Source organism: Sinocyclocheilus grahami, unplaced genomic scaffold (assembly GCF_001515645.1).
Source record: "Sinocyclocheilus grahami isolate Dianchi unplaced genomic scaffold, SAMN03320097.WGS_v1.1 scaffold61.1, whole genome shotgun sequence".
Lineage (NCBI taxonomy): Eukaryota > Metazoa > Chordata > Actinopteri > Cypriniformes > Cyprinidae > Sinocyclocheilus > Sinocyclocheilus grahami.
In genome coordinates, this window is record NW_015505240.1 from 386,067 (window position 1) to 404,926 (window position 18,860).

Below are 18,860 nucleotides of genomic sequence, written 5' to 3' on the forward strand. Positions count from 1 at the left end.
AAACATTCAAACGTCGTCGACACGGGTAAAATGTACATTAAAATAGTTGCGAACTACTTCAGTTTTCGTGTCATCCCAGAGTCTCGAAACTCGAAACCCCATTCTTCAGGTGGATAATCGGTCTTTCATTTGATTGGCTGATTCAAATGGTTTCGTTGCAAGTGCGTGTTCGTGATTGGAGGAAATCGCCTGTACGCTGTCTATAGCAACGGCGTCCTTATAAACCAAGCCTAACAGAGCATAGACATAATAGAGGCCCAAGCTGCATGTGTTGTCAAGGATACAAACGAAGCTTAGAATCTCTGTTGAACGACATTCCAGTGGTAATATTTGTTCGAGCTGAAACTATAAACAAGTTGTGGAAATGCTCTCTATTATTTGGTTTCAGCGTCTGTGTGAGCCCACAAACAGGCTACAGCAACATGTGAAGAAGCCTAAAAACTGAGTTAGCTTTCAAAATAAAAGCGTTGAAAAATGCCTATATGCGAATAAATAATTCAATAAATACATTTTAAATAAATAAATATAACATTTTTATATTCATATTCGGGTTTTGTTTAAACCAATGAAAATATCATTAAAAATGTCATTAAAACGTATCAAAATGTTCATAAAATATTTAGTTTTTTCTGTTATTACTCTTATTGTTTTCGTACTTATTATTTTTTTATTATAATGTTTTCCACAATATAAATAAAGCTCATTTCACATCTTTAGCACAAAATCAATGTTTGCTGCAGACCGCTGAAGAGACTTGACTGGATTCTTGTGGAGGTTGTTTCAAAATAAAAGTCATTCAAAGGCGTAATTTGAGCCAGTCTAAAAGCGGCCTAAAACACCACAAGATGGTGATAGCGCGACACTTGTCTTTCAACGTTTCATAAAAGCTGACACATGCAAAGTGTTTTTGAGACAAACAAGAACAACAACAGTTGCCACTTGCCTTTTTTTTAAAACCTGATTTACAAATATAAAACAAAACCACAGTATTGATCACAATAAACAATTTATTTTTTATAAATTAAATTAAATTAATGCATTTAGCAGACGCTTTTATCCTAAGCGACTTACAGTGCATTCAGGCTATACATTTGTTTTTTTTTACCAGTATGTATAGATAATAATAAACTATAAAAGTAATATTTTAGCACTTGTAGGAGTATTAAATTATTATGGTACCAGTATCTTCCCGATTTTCGTATTTCATTTGCCAGTAATCCTAAAATTTGCTGGGCTGCTTTTGATCTGCGAATCTACCTTATCTCACAGGAGCTGGTGGTTTCAGGCTCATTAATTATTCATCTTCTCGTCATTATGGGTGGGGTTCCGGACCCGGAAGTCAGATGTTGCTGTTGAGTCACCCCTGACTGGTAATAGCCAGATAGCAGAAAACAACTAGAGATGGTCCTGGAGAACTCGGCATCTTTGAACCATTCCAGACAGTGAATAAATGCGTTTTTCAATTAGGATATCACCTTGAGCATTTGTGCTTTACTTTACAAGACTGACGTTTTATCAAAATGATGGAAGAAATTGACAAATTTCAAGTACCACCAGTAAATCCAGAGACGAAGCTGCTGGTAAGTGTCACTCACTCTCACTACATGGAGAATAACAATGTGTACCTTTACAGGCCGTGGGAAATGACACTGTGTGAGAAGGTAGTAATTCTGTATTACCTCAATTAACCTGGCTCACAAACGCTGGTACATTACCAGATGTCATCTAGGATCGGTAGGTTTATTTAGACAAAACCGACATATCCAACTATATGTTGATACTATGCCAGTTGTCATGGTGCTGACATTAACTCAGTTGTGTTTAAATGTTCGTAAACCTGCCTTAATTAGACAAAATTAAAGCTCACACAAGTTATATATATGTGATATTATTTTTGACTGACAGAAATGGCTGTTTTTTTAATTAGGTGTCTGATTCGTGAATGCATCGTTCTTTTGAATGGGAGCTTTTCAATGAATCGGTCTGCGCGTTTTATTCATTAATCGGATTGAATCAGTCCGACTCTCTATGAATCGGATTGGAAAAGGCGGTTATTGTTCAAATGAATCGCTAGAACCAAATTAATGAGCTCTCACTTGTATCATTTAAAGGGATAGTTCACCCAAAAATGAAAATGTGATGTTTATCTGCTTACCCCCAGGGCATCCAAGATGTAGGTGACTTTGTTTCTTCAGTAGAACACAAACGGAGATTTTTAACTCAAACCGTTGCAGTCTGTCAGTCATATAATGGAAGTGAATGGGAATCACGGCTTTGAGAGTTAAAAAACATACACAAACAAAACCAAATTAAACCCTGCGGCTCGTGACGATACATTGATGTGTAAAGACACGAAACAATCAGTCTGTGCAAAACAAACTGAACAGTATTTATATAGTTTTTTTACCTCTGATTCACCGCAATGTCCGAACTGTCCAGAGCGTGTTCGCATCTTCTTCTTCTTCTTGCTTTATGGCGGATTGCAGAATTATAAGTGCATTATAAGTATCATTATGAGCCGCAGGGTTTAATTTGGTTTTGTTTGTGTATGTTTTTTAACTCTCAAAGCCGTGATTCCCATTCACTTCCATTATATGACTGACAGACTGCAACAGTTTGTGTTAAAAAACTCCGTTTGTGTTATACTGAAGAAACAAAGTCACCTACATCTTGGATGCCCTGGGGGTAAGCAGATAAACATCACATTTTCATTTTTGGTTGAACTATCCCTTTAAGTAATTATGTGAAATTAAGTTACTTTACAAAACCGAATAGCGAAAATGTTACAAATTAACTGCACTGGAATGTTCTTTTTGTGCCAATGTCAGGGCCACACGATGATACATCATTATTTTAAGCTGAAATTGAATTAGAATTTGTACATTAAATGCAATTAAAAATAAAATAACAGTTAGAATAATTTGTTAAATAAACACAATGCTGTAGAACTTAAGCACAAGGATGATAATTACAAACAATACAGGCCGGAAAGTACTTGACTTGAGTGGATTTGAACTCGTCAACCCAATCAGACAGTAGTAGCAGACACGTACATCTTGAATTTCCTGAATGTCTTATTTGTTTCAGAGCTTGCGTAAACACATTGATTTCCAGGGAAGTAAAAATGTTTTCATTCAGTTAGTAGGCCTGCATTATCTGGTAGGTCTGAAGTGTGCGCTTTAGAATATGCTGGATTGGTGAGATATGGCCCGGAGTGATAATGTCATTATTTTTTCATTGGCGCCCCACTATTCCCAAAGTGCCAAAGACCCAGCTGTTACCCTATACAACAAACTGTGCTTCCTCATGCTAATTCATTCTTCTGTGGGCAGAAAAGGACATAAACCCACTGCAACATGGCTCCTGTTTTTCAGAGAAGAAAACTCCTTCCTTTTAGGGATTTAGTAGTTAATGGCTTTCTGATTTGTTGTACTCATCACCTTCGTCTATAGAGAGATGAAGATGCAGTCTATCAGGTCACATAAATAATTAGAAGAAAAAAAAAACAATGACTAATTTTAATTTCCAATTGACATGTGGATAAAATGATGGCAACAATGACAGTAAGCTGCCACAGTGCCAGAGTCAGTTTGCGGTGACTGTAATTTTGCCAAGTAGGCCGTTTTCCAGGATCAGCATCTTTTGTTGGTTCTAGAACAACATTCCTGTCAAACAAACATTGTCCTGACACAAAACCTAACCATTAAATACCCTGTAAATCAGTGGGAAATTTAAGTAGAAGAACCCATCCCATCCCTTTTAATCTGTTGGTTATTGTTGGTTATCTGATTAACCAATATCACCTGGTAGTCACCTTATGGATCATGCTTTGCTGTGATTGGTCCAAAGTACATCTTGCCATATTATCCCACCAATCCTTTTCATCGCCTCAGCTGTGTTAGCATTCACTCATCTTCATCTCCTTCATCACCAACAGGCCATATTGACATGATTGACATCCATAGAAAGATCCTGGAGTTCAGATCATAAGGTCCCACATGATGCCATTAATCTATATATAATCTAAAATCTTTACTGATGTTAAAAATTGACCTTCACATTGACATCCATTTTAAAGTCCTTGAGGACAAACATTAGTCCATGTGAGAGATTTAACACAAGACCTACAGGTGTACAGTGTTTCAATGGATTCGTCATAGTAATCTTGTTTTTTTTCTGTTTTTTTTCTTCTTCTGTGGATGTGTGAGTCTTGGACTGCTCTAGATCAATGCAGACTTGCTTATGTGTTTCAGTTCCTATAGATTTCTGATCACTTTAATCTTGTTCTAAATCAGCTTTAAACAATGAGACCAGAGATTAGGGTTGCATCAGATTGGGTTCTGTAGTGCTCTGAGGCTTCACTTCTCTTGGTTTTCTCCAGTAGATCTTGCATAAATTTCACAGGCAGTTGTACATGTAGCTTGTGGAATATGCATGACTTTGATGATGTTCTTTGAGGTGTTGCTCTGAGATTTGTGTAGCCTATGTAGTCTAGCAAAGGCTGTCTGAAAAGCTCAATAGCATTGGCTTACTCAACAGAGTCCTTTGTAGACCACAAAGTACAAAGACAAATAGCATTTTAAAATTTATGTTGATCTGAAGCATTACCTCCTTGCTTTGAAGGTGTGTCCTGATGCTCGAAAAAAATGAAAATTATATTGTGGACGAGCAACAGCTGGAGATAAAGATGAATGACAATGTACTTCATGCCCGGCATATGATTAGATGCTTCAAGAGCTTGATGGTATCCTGCTGGGCTATTACCCACAATCCCCTGCTGGTCTCTTTAGCTGGTGCTGAGCTTAAAGGGTTTGTGAGAGCCCTGCCAGGCCTATAGCTGGCACTATGCCACGACCGAACCAGTGGACAATGAGGTTTCCTTCAACAACAAGTCTACTTCATGTTTGTTCCACAAGTGGATTTCTTGATGATACAGGTCATTCTTTATATCCAGTGACCCCTCCAAAGGTTTTAGCGTCATTTAGTCATCGCTAACATGAGCTAAGCATGTTTGTTTTGTTGATGTCAGACATTTGATATTGATATTGTTGATAGGTGGTTAGTGGAAAAGTACAAAAAAATGTAAATCTGTGTATCAGTGTTATTTTACTATTATTTATATACTATTATAGTAATGTGTGTTTATAATAGTTTTAATTTATATGTAGTTTTCATTTTGATTGTAGTTTTAGTAGTTTTGCTATGTGCTATATATCCTTTTGTCTATTTCTATAATATAAATATTTCTATATAGCTTTTTAGTAGTCTCTCTCTCTCTCTCTCTCTATATATATAGTTTTTATTATATAATATATAATCTTTATGTTCTAAATATTTTAACATCCATCCATCCATCCATCCATCCATCCATCCATCCATCCATCCATCCATCCATCCATCCATCCATCCATCCATCCATCCATCCATCCATCCATCCATCCATCCATCCATCCATCCATCCATCCATCCATCCATCCATATCTCCACCCATCCATCCATCCATCCATCCATCCACCCATCCATCCATCCATCCATCCATCCACCCATCTCCATCCATCCATCCATCCATCCATCCATCCATCCATCCATCCATCCATCCATATCCAATAGTTTTTGCACATTAAATTATGTAGCATTATGTAATCCTTTTTGTTTTAGGATTAGGGGATCCTAGCAAGGGTATCATCATGTTTGGGTGTCTGGCATCAAAAAGTTCAAAACGTTAAGTCCTTTCAGTATTGTGTAACACCATGCTGTATCTACTGATCACCAGACTTTCTTTTGGCTGTAGTCTGACACTTCAGTTAGTCATCTGGTGTGTCATGAACTGTACCAAAAACATAGCATTGCTATAATCGCATGGCTCTAGTGGCTCACGATGACGGCCCCAAAGACTCTCAAATGGCCACATGGTGCGCATCCAATGAAGGCAGGCTTTTTTAGGTCATAATAGGTGCTCTGTTGGCAGAGGCAGCTTGGGTGTGCTCTCAACATTTCCTCCAACAAGCTCCCTCTGTTCTGCCTCTCCCCGTCTCGAGTGATGTCACAGAGCACTCAGACCCTACGTATTTAAAGCTGGAGCAACAAAACATGCCTGGTGTCATGCGAGCCAACTATGCAGGAAGTACCAGCCAGTTACTATGACAGCTAGAATCTCTCCTTCATCCATCTCTCAACCAATGGAACCCAGACTTTGAGTAGTAATGAAGGCTTGCAAATTTTATATTGGACAACAAGACAGTAAGATTTGTCTATCCATCAGTCTAACTTTAGTGCAATTAGTATTGTGAATATTTCCAAAAGAAATGTATTTGTAATAAAAACTCAAGACTTACATATTTTAAGAGACCTTTGACTATTAATATTTTACTGGCCTGTCATATTTTTTATATTACGCTACAGATGTAGATGTTTTAAAAAAAAAATCACCCTAGATTTTTTTAAAAATTTCTATCAAATATAAATTATATAATAAATGTATGTTTTTAATTTTAATTTATTTATTTATTTATTTGCCATCAATACTATAGCCTATATAAAATAAAATAAAATAAAATAGATTTATTCAATATTGTTTTAAGGCAAGACATCCCAAAAATAAACTAGTAGATTAATGTATAAATTTTTCATACTCCCCCATTGACTACATTAAGATTTGCATGTTTTTTTTTTTTTTACAGTATTACAAGTTTCCTGATATTTACTGTTTAAATATGCAAATGATACATTATCTAATTAAATATGCACTAATTAGATAATACATTTCTAGAAGAGAAGTCTGAACATTTGATAAAGCCAGATTCAAAATTCTTCTTTCATTTTGTTTCATTAGAGTTAAAGGTTTTTTTTACAGATGGAATTTTGGATATCTCTTTTTATCACTCCATGAATCAGAAAATACTGTCAACTGCCAGAAAAAATCATGTTTTTAGGAATAAAATCTTGTATAAATTCAGACAAAATTGGGATTCATCTGATAACCAGTAACTTTACAGTACATTGGGAGTTTTCGAATGCACAGGCCCTACATCTATCTCTGCTCCCAGAATCGATAAGTTGCTGGAGCACAGCTGTGAAAGCAAATCTGAGACGTTTTGAGAGAGATGTATTAAAATGACCCGTTCTGGTGACAGCGTGCCGTGCTGACATTGTGCTGACTCGTGTTATTTTACTCAACCCCAGTAAAATCAACACCCTTGATACATGCCCTGCCTCTCCAGATGCCATTATTTACAACCAGTCTGATTTTTGCTGTCTATTTTTCATCAGCACATTGAGCATGGTTGGGGTTTTGTACCAGAGAGAGCCCTTCGTTACATTGTTTCAGATTTGGAAGGCTTTTCTAGATTTACACTCTTAATTCATATGGAAACACAGCTTTCTCAAAATCCATTTGCCAACTAGTCAATTTTGGAAATGTATAGTTTTGCATATTGCTAATATCTAGCGTCTGCACTTGGGAACGTAGTGTTGCATCTGTGTGATTGTGGTTTTGTCTCCAGGATCCTGCAGCAACGTCCACTTTGGAGGCTGAAACAGGAACGAGAGAATCAGAGTCAGTCGCCATCAATTACAAGCCCTCTCCACTGCAAGTGAAGATAGGTAAGGCACTTTCTCATTCAGCCAGTGATCTGAATAACATGCCATATCATCACCAGTGTAATTTGTCCATTTGAGTGTAAAAACGACTGAATTGATTTTCCCACTTGATACTGTGATTGTGAAGCATACGTTTTGGAGCGAGATCTAAGAAGCGATTAGCAGTAGGCCGTGTGAAATGGATGACTGTGGTTTTCAATAAGAGAGTCTTCAAATCTGAATGTTTCTCTCAGATAAAGTAACTACTGCTTTTCAAATACAATTGTGGAGCTTTTTTGGGCTGTCATATTCTACAAGGAAATTTTAAATATGAGCTAAATTAATTTCTGTGTAAATTGCAAAAAACATCCTTATGTCATTTGTTGCACCCAAATAGTCATCCATATTTTTGACCATCTTTTTGAATATTAAAAAGTTTTAATGCTCAATTTCATTTGAAGCAATCTACTTTGTGTAACATTGAATAATTTAATAATGAATGTAATAATTTAATAATCATTTGGAATTTGGTATAATGGAAAACGTATACATTTATAATAAATAGCCGTTATATCATTTATCCACCATAACATAAAAATAATTATTGGCAGTCTGTTTACCAAAAAACAAACAAACCAAAAAAGTTTGATTTTACATACTATTACAGTATTTATCAATATTATTTTATTTTTATATTTTTGTTTTAAATTTAAGGTTTACGTTTTATTGATTTTGCTTTGCACTTTTGTTATTTTTATTATTATTTTTACATTTCTATTTAGCTTTAATTTATTTTTATTTCAGTTTTAGTCATTTTAGTATTACAAATTATTGTTATATATGTATATATATATGGCTAAAACAACAAATAATTAAATAAAGTTTTTCACCTAATATTTATATTTTATATTATTGCAGCTGAATTTCAATGATGTAAAGCAATTTTTAATAATTGTAGTCTTAGTTAACAGTAACAACACTGCAACCATAACTTTAAAATTATTATTGGCCATCAATATTATCCCAACAACAAAAAAGAAATATAATCCCCCCATAAAAAAAAAGAATCTTTGAGGGGTAGAAATAAAGTCCATTTAAGGTCTTGAATTTTTAGATCCTATTTGATTGACACACATGTGGTTGCTTATTTAAAATATTGATTATTAGTCCTTTTCCCCTCCAGTAACAGGAAAAAACCTGCTTGTCAAGCTCAGACTTCACGCCTGAAGAAACTGTTCTCCAGCCAGAGAACCACGCAGAATGGGGAATATTAATAAGACTGTAGTCTCAACGCATAATAAAACTTTGTGTGTTGCCATGGTATTTATCTGGATTCAACAGAATACAATCAAAGCATAACTGCAGTTATAAATGTATGCAAGGAAGACAGTCTTCAGTATGCAAATGGCTATGAGACTGAAGACCAATACCAATTCCGTATGCAAATATTACGATCACACCATCACTATTGGTTACGTTTTGAATACTGAACGTTTTATCAGTGTAAGTCAATAGGAGATTTATCAAATGCCATTTGTTTTAATTTTGTTCTTTCGTTAGAGAAACAGCGAGAGCTTGCGAGGAAGGGCTCGGCGAAGAACGGAACTGTGGGTAGTCCAGTCAATCAGCAGCCCAAGAAAAATAACGTTATGGCCAGAACAAGGTGAGGTTTGGTACACTCTCATTTTCATGAGAAATAACTTTAACCCACAAGTAGTTCTTAAAATAAACATTTGAGTATGAGAAACACCATATATGTTTGTATTATATATATATATATATATATATATATATATATATATTATAAAACAAATGTATGGCCTCATAATAATGGTTGATTTGTTTAGTACATTAAAATATGAACAGCAACAACATCAAATCCTATAAACAGCAGCTTTATATGAAGGCTTTACAGTCTATGAATGTTAATTAGTGTTAGTGCAGTGTGTATGAGGACTTCTGCCGTCCCACCGGTCCCTAGTGCCCTGTCAGGATTAGTTCAAATGCAAGGACCCATCCGCAGGCCTGGTTTAGAGCACAGCTTTAGGCCTGAAGTTTAGCTGCTTGCTTTAAAAGCCTGAGGGCCATAGATTAACTTGAGCTTTTGTCCCAGAGAAGAGGAACAAAAGATGTCTAGCGCCAGCTCTGGCTAATGTAACAGGGTTTGATAATGTTGAACTCAGCCATGCCTCTTATTTATGATTTCCCTTGCCAGATTTGTCCTAGTACTTATTGATTTGGGAAAAGTGGATATTAAAATTAAAGGTTAATAGTTACAAATAAAACCAAAAAATGCTGCCTTTGTTTTTGAAGGTTTATAATAATGAGAGAGATATAATTTAGATTATATTGGGCTATTTTTATATTACTGGTATTGTGCCTGTGTATAAAAAAAAAGAAGAACGTTTTGGATTTTTATCATTTCATTTTTGTTATAAAATTGTATCTTATCATTAGTTGTTTACAATCTGATTTTATATATTTTTTTATTTTAATAAAAAAAAAAAATACACACACACACTATATTATTATGCAGATTTTTTCTTAAAAATAGTATTAAAGAAAAATTTATCTAGTATGATTAAAAAAAAGAGCTGCTTTTTTTTTCCACATACGCACGACCGGAAGGAGTGGAAGCGGTCGACTGTGGCATAATAAAAGTTCCGCTGCTTTCGAGCCGTGTGTCGCGCTCGTTCAGTGGCCTCGTTTCGCTTCGACGGCTTTCAGGCTCACCCTGCTTCATTCTACTACCTTAATAAATCATTAGCTCATCCATGAACATGATTTCTGCCTGAGTCCCGTTGGATTGCTTCGGCTGTGGGGATGAAGACGGCAACTCCCATGATTCCACACTCAGTCACAGCGTCATCTAACTACGCCTTTGTCTCTTTGTTTATTTTAAATATGCGCCCTCCAGCGGTGAAAATGACATATTGTGCCTTTAATATTCAAGCATAGATGTACAAGCATAGATTTTTGATTGAACTGGTCTGACAGTCTCTTTCATTTGTCCTACTTTCATTACAGGTTGGTTGTCCCTAATAAAGGCTATTCATCCTTAGACCAGAGTCCAGATGAGAAGCCACTTGTAGCACTGGACACTGACAGGTATTCACACGAAAAACGTCATTCTATTATTCTCAGGGAAGTGCTCTAGAAATCTTTTGTGAATATTTCAGAATGCTTCACTTCAAGGGAAGGATTAGGATGTATCAAACGACGAGAGATGGAAATAAATCCTCTAATTAAAGCTTTGTGCCATTTTCCTAGCCAGCCATCTCCATCAAAAAAGGACCTGACATTTAATCAAAATACCAACTAATTTTAAAGTGACTAAAGAATCAACATTTGCTTTTGCAAAAAAATAAAAATAAATACAATTCTCATCCATCACAGCAGAGACTCTCATTAAATATGAACAAAATTGTCTAGAAAGGCAGAAGCAAGTCTCATTACCTGGTTCAGTTTGCAGTATTTTTTATAATATTGTCTCTTTAGGGAGCACTTTCACTTTCTTTTGTACAATTTTTTTCCCCTTTAAGTTAACGAATGTTGTAAAAGTTTCTGAGGCCAAAAATTTAATTTGTTTTTAATTGATTATTAACATTTTTAATCATTTATTTTCACATGACCATTGTCCACCCGCTTTCTGATTATAATAATTAAATGGACTTTTAACTTTAATATTTACACTGCCATTCAAAAGATTGGGGTCAGTATGATTTTTTGAATATGTCTCTTATGCCAAGGCTGTGTATATTTAATCAAAAGTACAGTAGAAACACAATATTGTGAAATATTATTAAAATTGTAATTAACAGATCTATTTCAATATATTTAAAATTTTATTTTATTTTTGTGATGGTGAAGCTGAATTTTCAGCAGCCATTACTCCATTCTTCAGTGTCACATGATCCTTCTCAAGAAACATTTTTTTAATCAATGTTTAAAACAGTTGTGCTGCTTAATATTAATATAATCTGCTTAATAATTTAATGCATACTTGCTTATGCTCACTGTGTTTTGCAGCTTCATTTTCATAATTAGAATGACTTTGTTTCAGAAAATAGTGGGAAACACCGTTTTTGAATGATATGGTTCCAATGATATGGAATGATTAATGTGTTAATGCGCACCTTTAAAATGAAAATTTTGCCACCATTTACTCACCTTTCACTTGTTCCAAAGCTGTATGAGTTTCTTTTGAACACAAAGAAAGATATTTTGAAGAATGTCGGTAACCAAACAATTGACTGTAGCTGTTGACTTCCACTGTTTGGTTTCCAATATTCTTCAATATATCTTCTTTTGTGCTCAACAGAAGAAAGACACTCATACAGGTTTGGAACAACTTGAGGGTGAGTCAGTTAAGACAGAATTTTCATATTTTAGTGAACTATCCCTTTAAGCATTCCGGACTATGACATGCTCTTAGTGCAGAGTCACGATTAGCAGTGTAATTCTGGCCAGGATTTGTCTCGTCTCTAAGTTTCCAGTCCTGAGAGTTGGAAAAAAAAGCAAGAAAACATGTTTGTTGACAGAAGTCCAAAGCACTTGAAATCATCGGTGTCGTTTGTGTAGCCTACTACACCCTTCTGTAATGAGATGTGTCACAGTATGTGTTCAGCCATAATGGCGTGGTTGCTGTTCAGTTCAGATGATCAGGCACAGCGTGCAGCGTCTCACACAGATGGGTCTCTTAACTTAATGCATTCTGTGATGCCAGCTGTCTGGATCTCTGTGACCTCAGCTGCCTGCAGTTGTGATTAAGTCATGTTTTAGGTCACCCATCCTTCATTGTCTCTCTCTTTCTGTTTTTCCATTTCAGCCTCGCTGTATGTAACACTCATTCCCTGACGTTTAGTACGTACACCCACTGTCTGTCACATGCTCAGGCGCTTTGTCCATCACATGCTTGTACTGGTTGCTGTCATACTCATTCCTGGAGCGCTCAGCTTCATTAAAACAACTTGTAATTACCGCAGCAATCAGCAGAAGGCTCCAGATTGTCGCTGTTGATTTTTCCTGATAAATTAATTTGGCTGAAATGTCATCTTCACATTTTTCTCTCTCTCTCTTGCTGTAACTGTGACTAAATAGAACCTCTTTTGTAATTATAAAAATGTGTTTAATATTACTAGAAACATTATAGGCAGAATACACATGTTGAAAAATAAATTAGGGAAATCAACATTCAATATGGAAGCTATATTTGATATACAGTGGGGCAAAAAAGTATTTAGTCAGCCACCAATTGTGCAAGTTCTCCCACTTAAAAAGATGAGAGAGGCCTGTAATTTTCATCATAGATCTTTGGAGGGAGTTGAAAATCCGTGTTGCCCAGCGACAGCCCCAAAACATTACTGCTCTAGAGGAGATCTGCATGGAGGAATGGGCCAAAATACCAGCAACAGTGTGTGAAAACCTTGTGAAGACTTACAGAAAACGTTTGACCTCTGTCATTGCCAACAAAGGGTATATAACAAAGTATTGAGATGAAATTTTGTTATTGACCAAATACTTATTTTCCACCATAATTTGCAAATAAATTCTTTAAAAATCCCACAATGTGATTTTCTGGATTTTTTTTCTCATTTTGTCTCTCATAGTTGAGGTATACCTATGATGAAAATTACAGGCCTCTCTCATCTTTTTAAGTGGGAGAACTTGCACAATTGGTGGCTGACTAAATACTTTTTTCCCCCACTGTACCTAAACAGATCTTTGCTGAATCAAAAAACAGTTTGCAGAGTTTTTTTTAAGTGAGTCATTGAATTGCTGCAGAAGGGCTGATTTCATTGGTCTGTGGCTGTTTATCTGAAATTAAGGTGCTCATTTGTGACTGTGTACTTCCTGTTGTTTTTTTTAGTGACGATGACTTCGATATGTCCAGATATTCATCATCTGGATATTCCTCAGCCGAGGTGAGATGTCTAAATGACCAGGTACTTATGCAATGAAATAAAGCCACTTAAGTATTTGAACCCTTTGCCGTCTTACTTGTCTCTACAGTACATAGTTAAAATAAATCAACTGCTAATTGAGTAGAAACTTAGCCAATATTTATTTTATTTTACTATTTTTATTTACTATTTTGTTTATTTTTGCTAATAGTTTATTTATTTTGTAGTTTAGTTAAGTCAAGTCATCACATCTTTTCTAAAGTGGCTTTGTATAATATAATATTTTAAAGGTTCAGTTCACCCAAAAATTATATATATATATATATATATAATTTTGTTTGGTAGATTATATTATTTAAAATATTTTAAATTCTCTGATAGCTACTGTAACCATTTTGTAAAATTTTTGCCACAGCAAATAAACCAAGACTTAAACATCCAGCTGCTGAAGGATGGCTACCGATTGGACGAAATCCCAGATGATGAAGACCTTGATCTCATCCCCCCTAAATCGGTCAACCCCACCTGCATGTGCTGCCAAGCCACTTCCTCCATAGCCTGTCAAATTCAGTAACCCCTCCTGTCCCAAGCCTGTGAGTTAAGCGCACAGTTAGCACCCTCAGCGTAGATTAACTACTAAAGAACTTAAAAACAATAGAATGGGTGTATTAAAATGAACATAAAATAGGGAAAAATAATGAATGAAAATGCACAAGTATGTAACTGTCTTTGGTTCCTCCTATGGTAGGACGTGAGTATCATCACCAGAGGGCACTAGAATTAGGTGTGTATATAAATGCATGGTGCAACATTAGAAGAATACAGCTCTTTTAAAATGGAACAAAAATGAACATTTCACACTACAGACTTCTCAGTAACCTTCAGTTTTCCCAATGTTTTTGACTTAAATACCCTCACAGTCCATCAGGAAGGGCCCCTTTACACCAAATCAGAAATGTTTTCCTTTTCACTTATATAATACATATTTAAAAATGATACAACAAGTCTCTTTTTTATAGGTTTATCAAAGCAAAATCAACATTTTTTTTTTCCTTTTTGGAAATGACTGCTCAAGAACATTTGCCTTTGTTTAACTGATGCTTTCTGATGTTATTAGGACAGATGTGTTTGTTTTGTAATGAAAGGGAGTGTATAGTGACCAGGTGAATTTGTTTCTCAGATCATTTACATTGCAGATGTACGTATTAATATATTATATGTAGCTTTGTAGCAAACACTAATAAAGGGAATTCTCTTAAATTGAGATATCCATACAGAAGACACCGATCTGCTACGAAATTGACAGCAGATGTAATTGTTAAGTCAGGGAATTTCATTGAATAATTGAGATGTGTTTACGAAGAGACTTTATTTTTTGAACATATTCTTTTGTGTTCAGTGTTTCGGTCAGTGTTGCTGCACACAGACCCAACAGTTAAACTGGATTAAAGGAACTTAAATGTTAGTTTTCAAAGATAAACTAAAATGTACCTCGACATAAGACACAAGTTAATTCGGTACAATTTTCATCATTTCTGAGAGCTTTGTTTTGAGAATTGTTGCAATGTATTAGGAGGGGAAGAAAGCCTGTATTGATTTACTTATAGATAATAACAGCTGCCAGATACATGTCCCATAATCTTTGTCCTTAACAGGACAACAATTCTATCATTTCTGTTCATCCGATTTCTGTCAGAATGCACATAATGTGTTGTTTCTTTATTTTAAAGATGGAAAGGTCATGAAATGCTTATAGCCAGCATTCAAAATGTTGCCAGAAATCAATTTGACACTTTTGTGCTCTCGTCTTTATAGTAATTAGAAAGTACAGTACCATTTTGTCCGACATTAAGTGTAGTACTCTGGAACAGGATACTCTGCATTTGCTGTTTCTTTATAAATTCATCTCAGCTGTTTGAGTCAGTGGCCAAATCTATATTACTTCTGTTAAAAACAACAACTACAACACTCAACAAGTATGAAGGTCCTTGCATCGATTTTAAGATTGTACTGTTCTCTACAGTATTTCTGTTTTCTTTGTCATGCAACAGTTGTTTATTTTGTACAATTTACAGAGCACCTTATCATCTTGTGTGTATTGTCACCCAGTTGCCATTGCCAGCTGTAATTAAATGCCATTGCACCAAACACATAACCTAGTAACACTCCAGTTTTCATCTGATGTGGCAAATTAAGAGAATTCATGAAAAGAGATTACAATATAATAGTATAGTAATCTAATATTTCATGTTTTATACACAACTGTTCAAAAGTTTGAGGTCAGTAGGATTTTTTTTTTCTAATAGTTTAGTAGGGTTTTTTTTTTTCAACAAAAATGCGTTAATTTGGCAGGGAAGACATTTATGGTGTTAAAATATTTCTGTTATATTAAATCAATGCTTTTCGTTTGCATTTTCTATTCATTAAAATCCTAAAAAAATTCATATTGTTACCACAAAAATATTAATCGGTATTCAATGGAAGCTTGTTTCAGCCATGCCATAAAAAAATAATCGTATAATTCAGACATTTTTTTCATGCAATCTCAAGTTTATTTCTCTCAGTTCTGGCTTTTCTTCTCAGAAAGTCCGAATTGTGAGATACAAACTCAGAATTGCGAGGAAAAAGTCTGAAATGTGAGTTTTTAAAAAAAATCCTGTGGCAGAAACAAGCTTCCACAGTTTTCAATATTGCCATCAATGAACTACTTTTTAAAATATATTAAAATAGAAAACAGTTATTTTACGTTGTAAAATATTTTACAGTATTACTGTTTTTACTGTATAAATTGCTGAGTATTAGAGACTTGCACGGTAGTGTAGATCTGATATAGGAATTGACAAGCTTTTTGTTTTGATTATTGTGGATCGGTGTATCCAAATAACAGTATGCGGTTACATATTTTCTTTTTACTGCTTTTCATATGGCTACAAAATGCAACAATGCAAACTCCCCAAACCTATATCCCTAAATGCTTACATTTTATTGTTGTATTGATATGCAGGCAAGTATTTCATACTACACTGCCATATAGAGGTGCATTCACTCAGTATTTTTGTGTATTTCATGGTGTCATTGACACCAGCATGACCATTACACAAATGTTTTCATTTGCCAATGCCATTGTTAATTTATTCCACAAGGAAAAATGTCCACTTTTGGCCATGTTTCAGTGGTAAAGCCCTTAGCGCAGCACAAACCTACAAAATGCCTGTTCAGTAGACTTACCATAGATAGATATGTACAGTAGATGGAGAATTCGGTGAGTTCGGAAAGGTCTCTTAAGCCTGCCATTTCTAAGCTTTCATGGTAGTTACAGATGCGCCATACGACTGACTGATCTGTGTAGTGATGAATGAAGATGTCTGTCATCCCGTGCCTCTGCATCTTTGGTTCAAGATACACTCTGTTGTATAACACCTAATAGAGATTGTACGCTTTCTGTTACTACACACAAGTAGACTGCCTTAAGTCAAGCTATACAATGGTTCATGTTATTTATTGCCGGTGGTATGTTTTTAATTTATTGATATACAGGATTTTTTTTTTTACATTTTGTTTTTTGTTCTCTTTTCTTTCCTACAATTTTTCCCTCTGCTGTCGATAAATCTGATTGTAAAGACGTGAACAGTTTCCATGCCAGTATTTAACAATGTTGTTCTGTGTAGTGAATCATATCAGTAAATAGAATTACAGTAAATTACAATTGCAACACCCTTGTCTTGCGTATTTTTATGCATATGTATACAGAATTTATATACTGAATTTGAATATGAATTAGAAAAATGTTTATGAAATAAAATTGTATTTGTTTCAAGTATTTTTAAAATTAATTTATTATTGTTGTTTGTGTTATTATTATAGCAGATAGTGAAAAAAGCAGCCAGCAAGTATCCAGCAAACATATCAACTTGTGTCAGCCACTCTGAAGAAGGTCAAATATAAAATAGTTTGACGTTTTTGGTCACACATTTATTTCACAGTTCTGGTGATATGAGTATTACTTTATACTAATAAAAAGAAACGGTAATAGGGGTGTCACAACTTTTAACTGGCTCTTTCCTGTATTCAACCATATTTCTTTCAATTCTGAGGTTTAGACTTCAGTGACGTAAGAAATTGTAACAACTGGAAAGGGGTGCAGAAGTGTTGTAGATTGTGTGGGATTGGAGGAGAAGTCTAATTAGCCTGGTTTATTCCCGTCTGGGCCAGATGGTGCACTAGGCTTACCTGCGGGCCTCTCTAAGCCTTGTCCCGGCCATGCTTCGGACATCACATCCTGCTCAGAGCACAAGACAGATCGTTCTTCCACACTGAGGAAGATCTAACTTATATTTTGGGTGAGTTCCAGTCTTGAACTAGGATCATGTTGGGCCAAGTTCTGCTATAATATTTTATTACATCTACTGTTCTTTTAATCAAGTTTTACGCATGGCAGCAAATTTCATTATAATTAGCCTAATGATGTGAAGTGCTAAGGTTGTAGTCGATACTCAGCGATTATTGTTATTGCTCATTACATTGTGTCCATATTCTGCATGATTAAAAAACTTACACCATGCATAATATTGGATCTTTTTGATAAAAATGGCTTTTTGCTTTTAGATGAATTGCTATTTGTGATTAAAACTAATTCTGGCATTTAATAGTTTATTTGTTTGTAAAATGTCAATATTTGAAAGATATTTTTGTGCCTGATTTGCAAACCTTACAGGCCCAGAAACTGCCAATTTAAAATACATTTTTGACATTTTAAAATATTACTTAAACATAATTATTGCAGTTAAGTTCATTTTATACACGTTAAAGTTCATTCAAGTAGTTAGTAATGTCTTGAAATGTCTATAGATTTTATTATAAGTGTGTACGGACACTCAGCAGTCCATGGATTCTAAGGATTCTTGGACAAAATAAGTTTATTGTTCTTTTTAATATTTCATCTTGCATTTTTCATAGATGTCTTTTGGTGGACTCTTCAAACCTGGAAAGTGGCGGCACTTCTGCTGCTGTCAGTGCATCTCCTGCATGCGTCTGCCCTGCCGGCTGCATCCTCCTATGAGTTCATCGCATACAGGATGCAGCAATACAATTTACATCAGGATAAACATGGTAACACACCACAGTTTAAAGGCATAGTTCACACAAAAAAATTATAATTTTTTCGAAATATCATATATTTATGTTCCACAGAAAAGAAAAGTTATACAGGTTTGGGATGACATGAGAGTGAGGAAAATTATTTCAATTTCAATTATAAAATAATTATAAACATATATTTAAGTCTACAATGGTGCATTTACAACACGCGGGCCTCTCTAAGCCTTGTCCCGGCCATGCTTCGGACATCACATCCTGCTCAGAGCACAAGACAGATCGTTC

At 35.1% G+C, this 18,860-nt stretch overlaps 1 protein-coding gene across 2 annotated transcripts; it reads left to right on the forward strand.

The window, feature by feature from the left end:
- The first annotated feature begins 1,332 nt into the window (after positions 1–1,332).
- Positions 1,333–15,754, forward strand: LOC107584534 (protein FAM219A). Of its 2 annotated transcripts, none has more exons than XM_016271178.1 (6): positions 1,333–1,580; positions 7,503–7,602; positions 9,139–9,241; positions 10,606–10,686; positions 13,448–13,523; positions 13,897–15,754. In XM_016271178.1, exons 1-6 carry the CDS (start codon positions 1,521–1,523, stop codon positions 14,053–14,055), a joined length of 579 nt encoding a protein of 192 aa, XP_016126664.1. In that variant the 5' UTR covers positions 1,333–1,520; the 3' UTR covers positions 14,056–15,754. The 2 variants fall into 2 exon arrangements, with proteins under 2 accessions (XP_016126664.1, XP_016126665.1); XM_016271179.1 differs by having other exon boundaries at positions 1,335–1,580; positions 13,448–13,502.
- Positions 15,755–18,860: the final 3,106 nt, after the last annotated feature.

Bases quoted from the DNA above. Each gene is read 5' to 3' on its own strand.
- LOC107584534 (XM_016271178.1), top strand. From the start codon at position 1,521: ATGATGGAAGAAATTGACAAATTTCAAGTACCACCAGTAAATCCAGAG. The intron at 7,603-9,138 runs GTAAGGCACTTT...TTCTTTCGTTAG, and splicing joins TCCACTGCAAGTGAAGATAG to AGAAACAGCGAGAGCTTGCG. The intron at 10,687-13,447 runs GTATTCACACGA...TGTTTTTTTTAG, and splicing joins GTAGCACTGGACACTGACAG to TGACGATGACTTCGATATGT.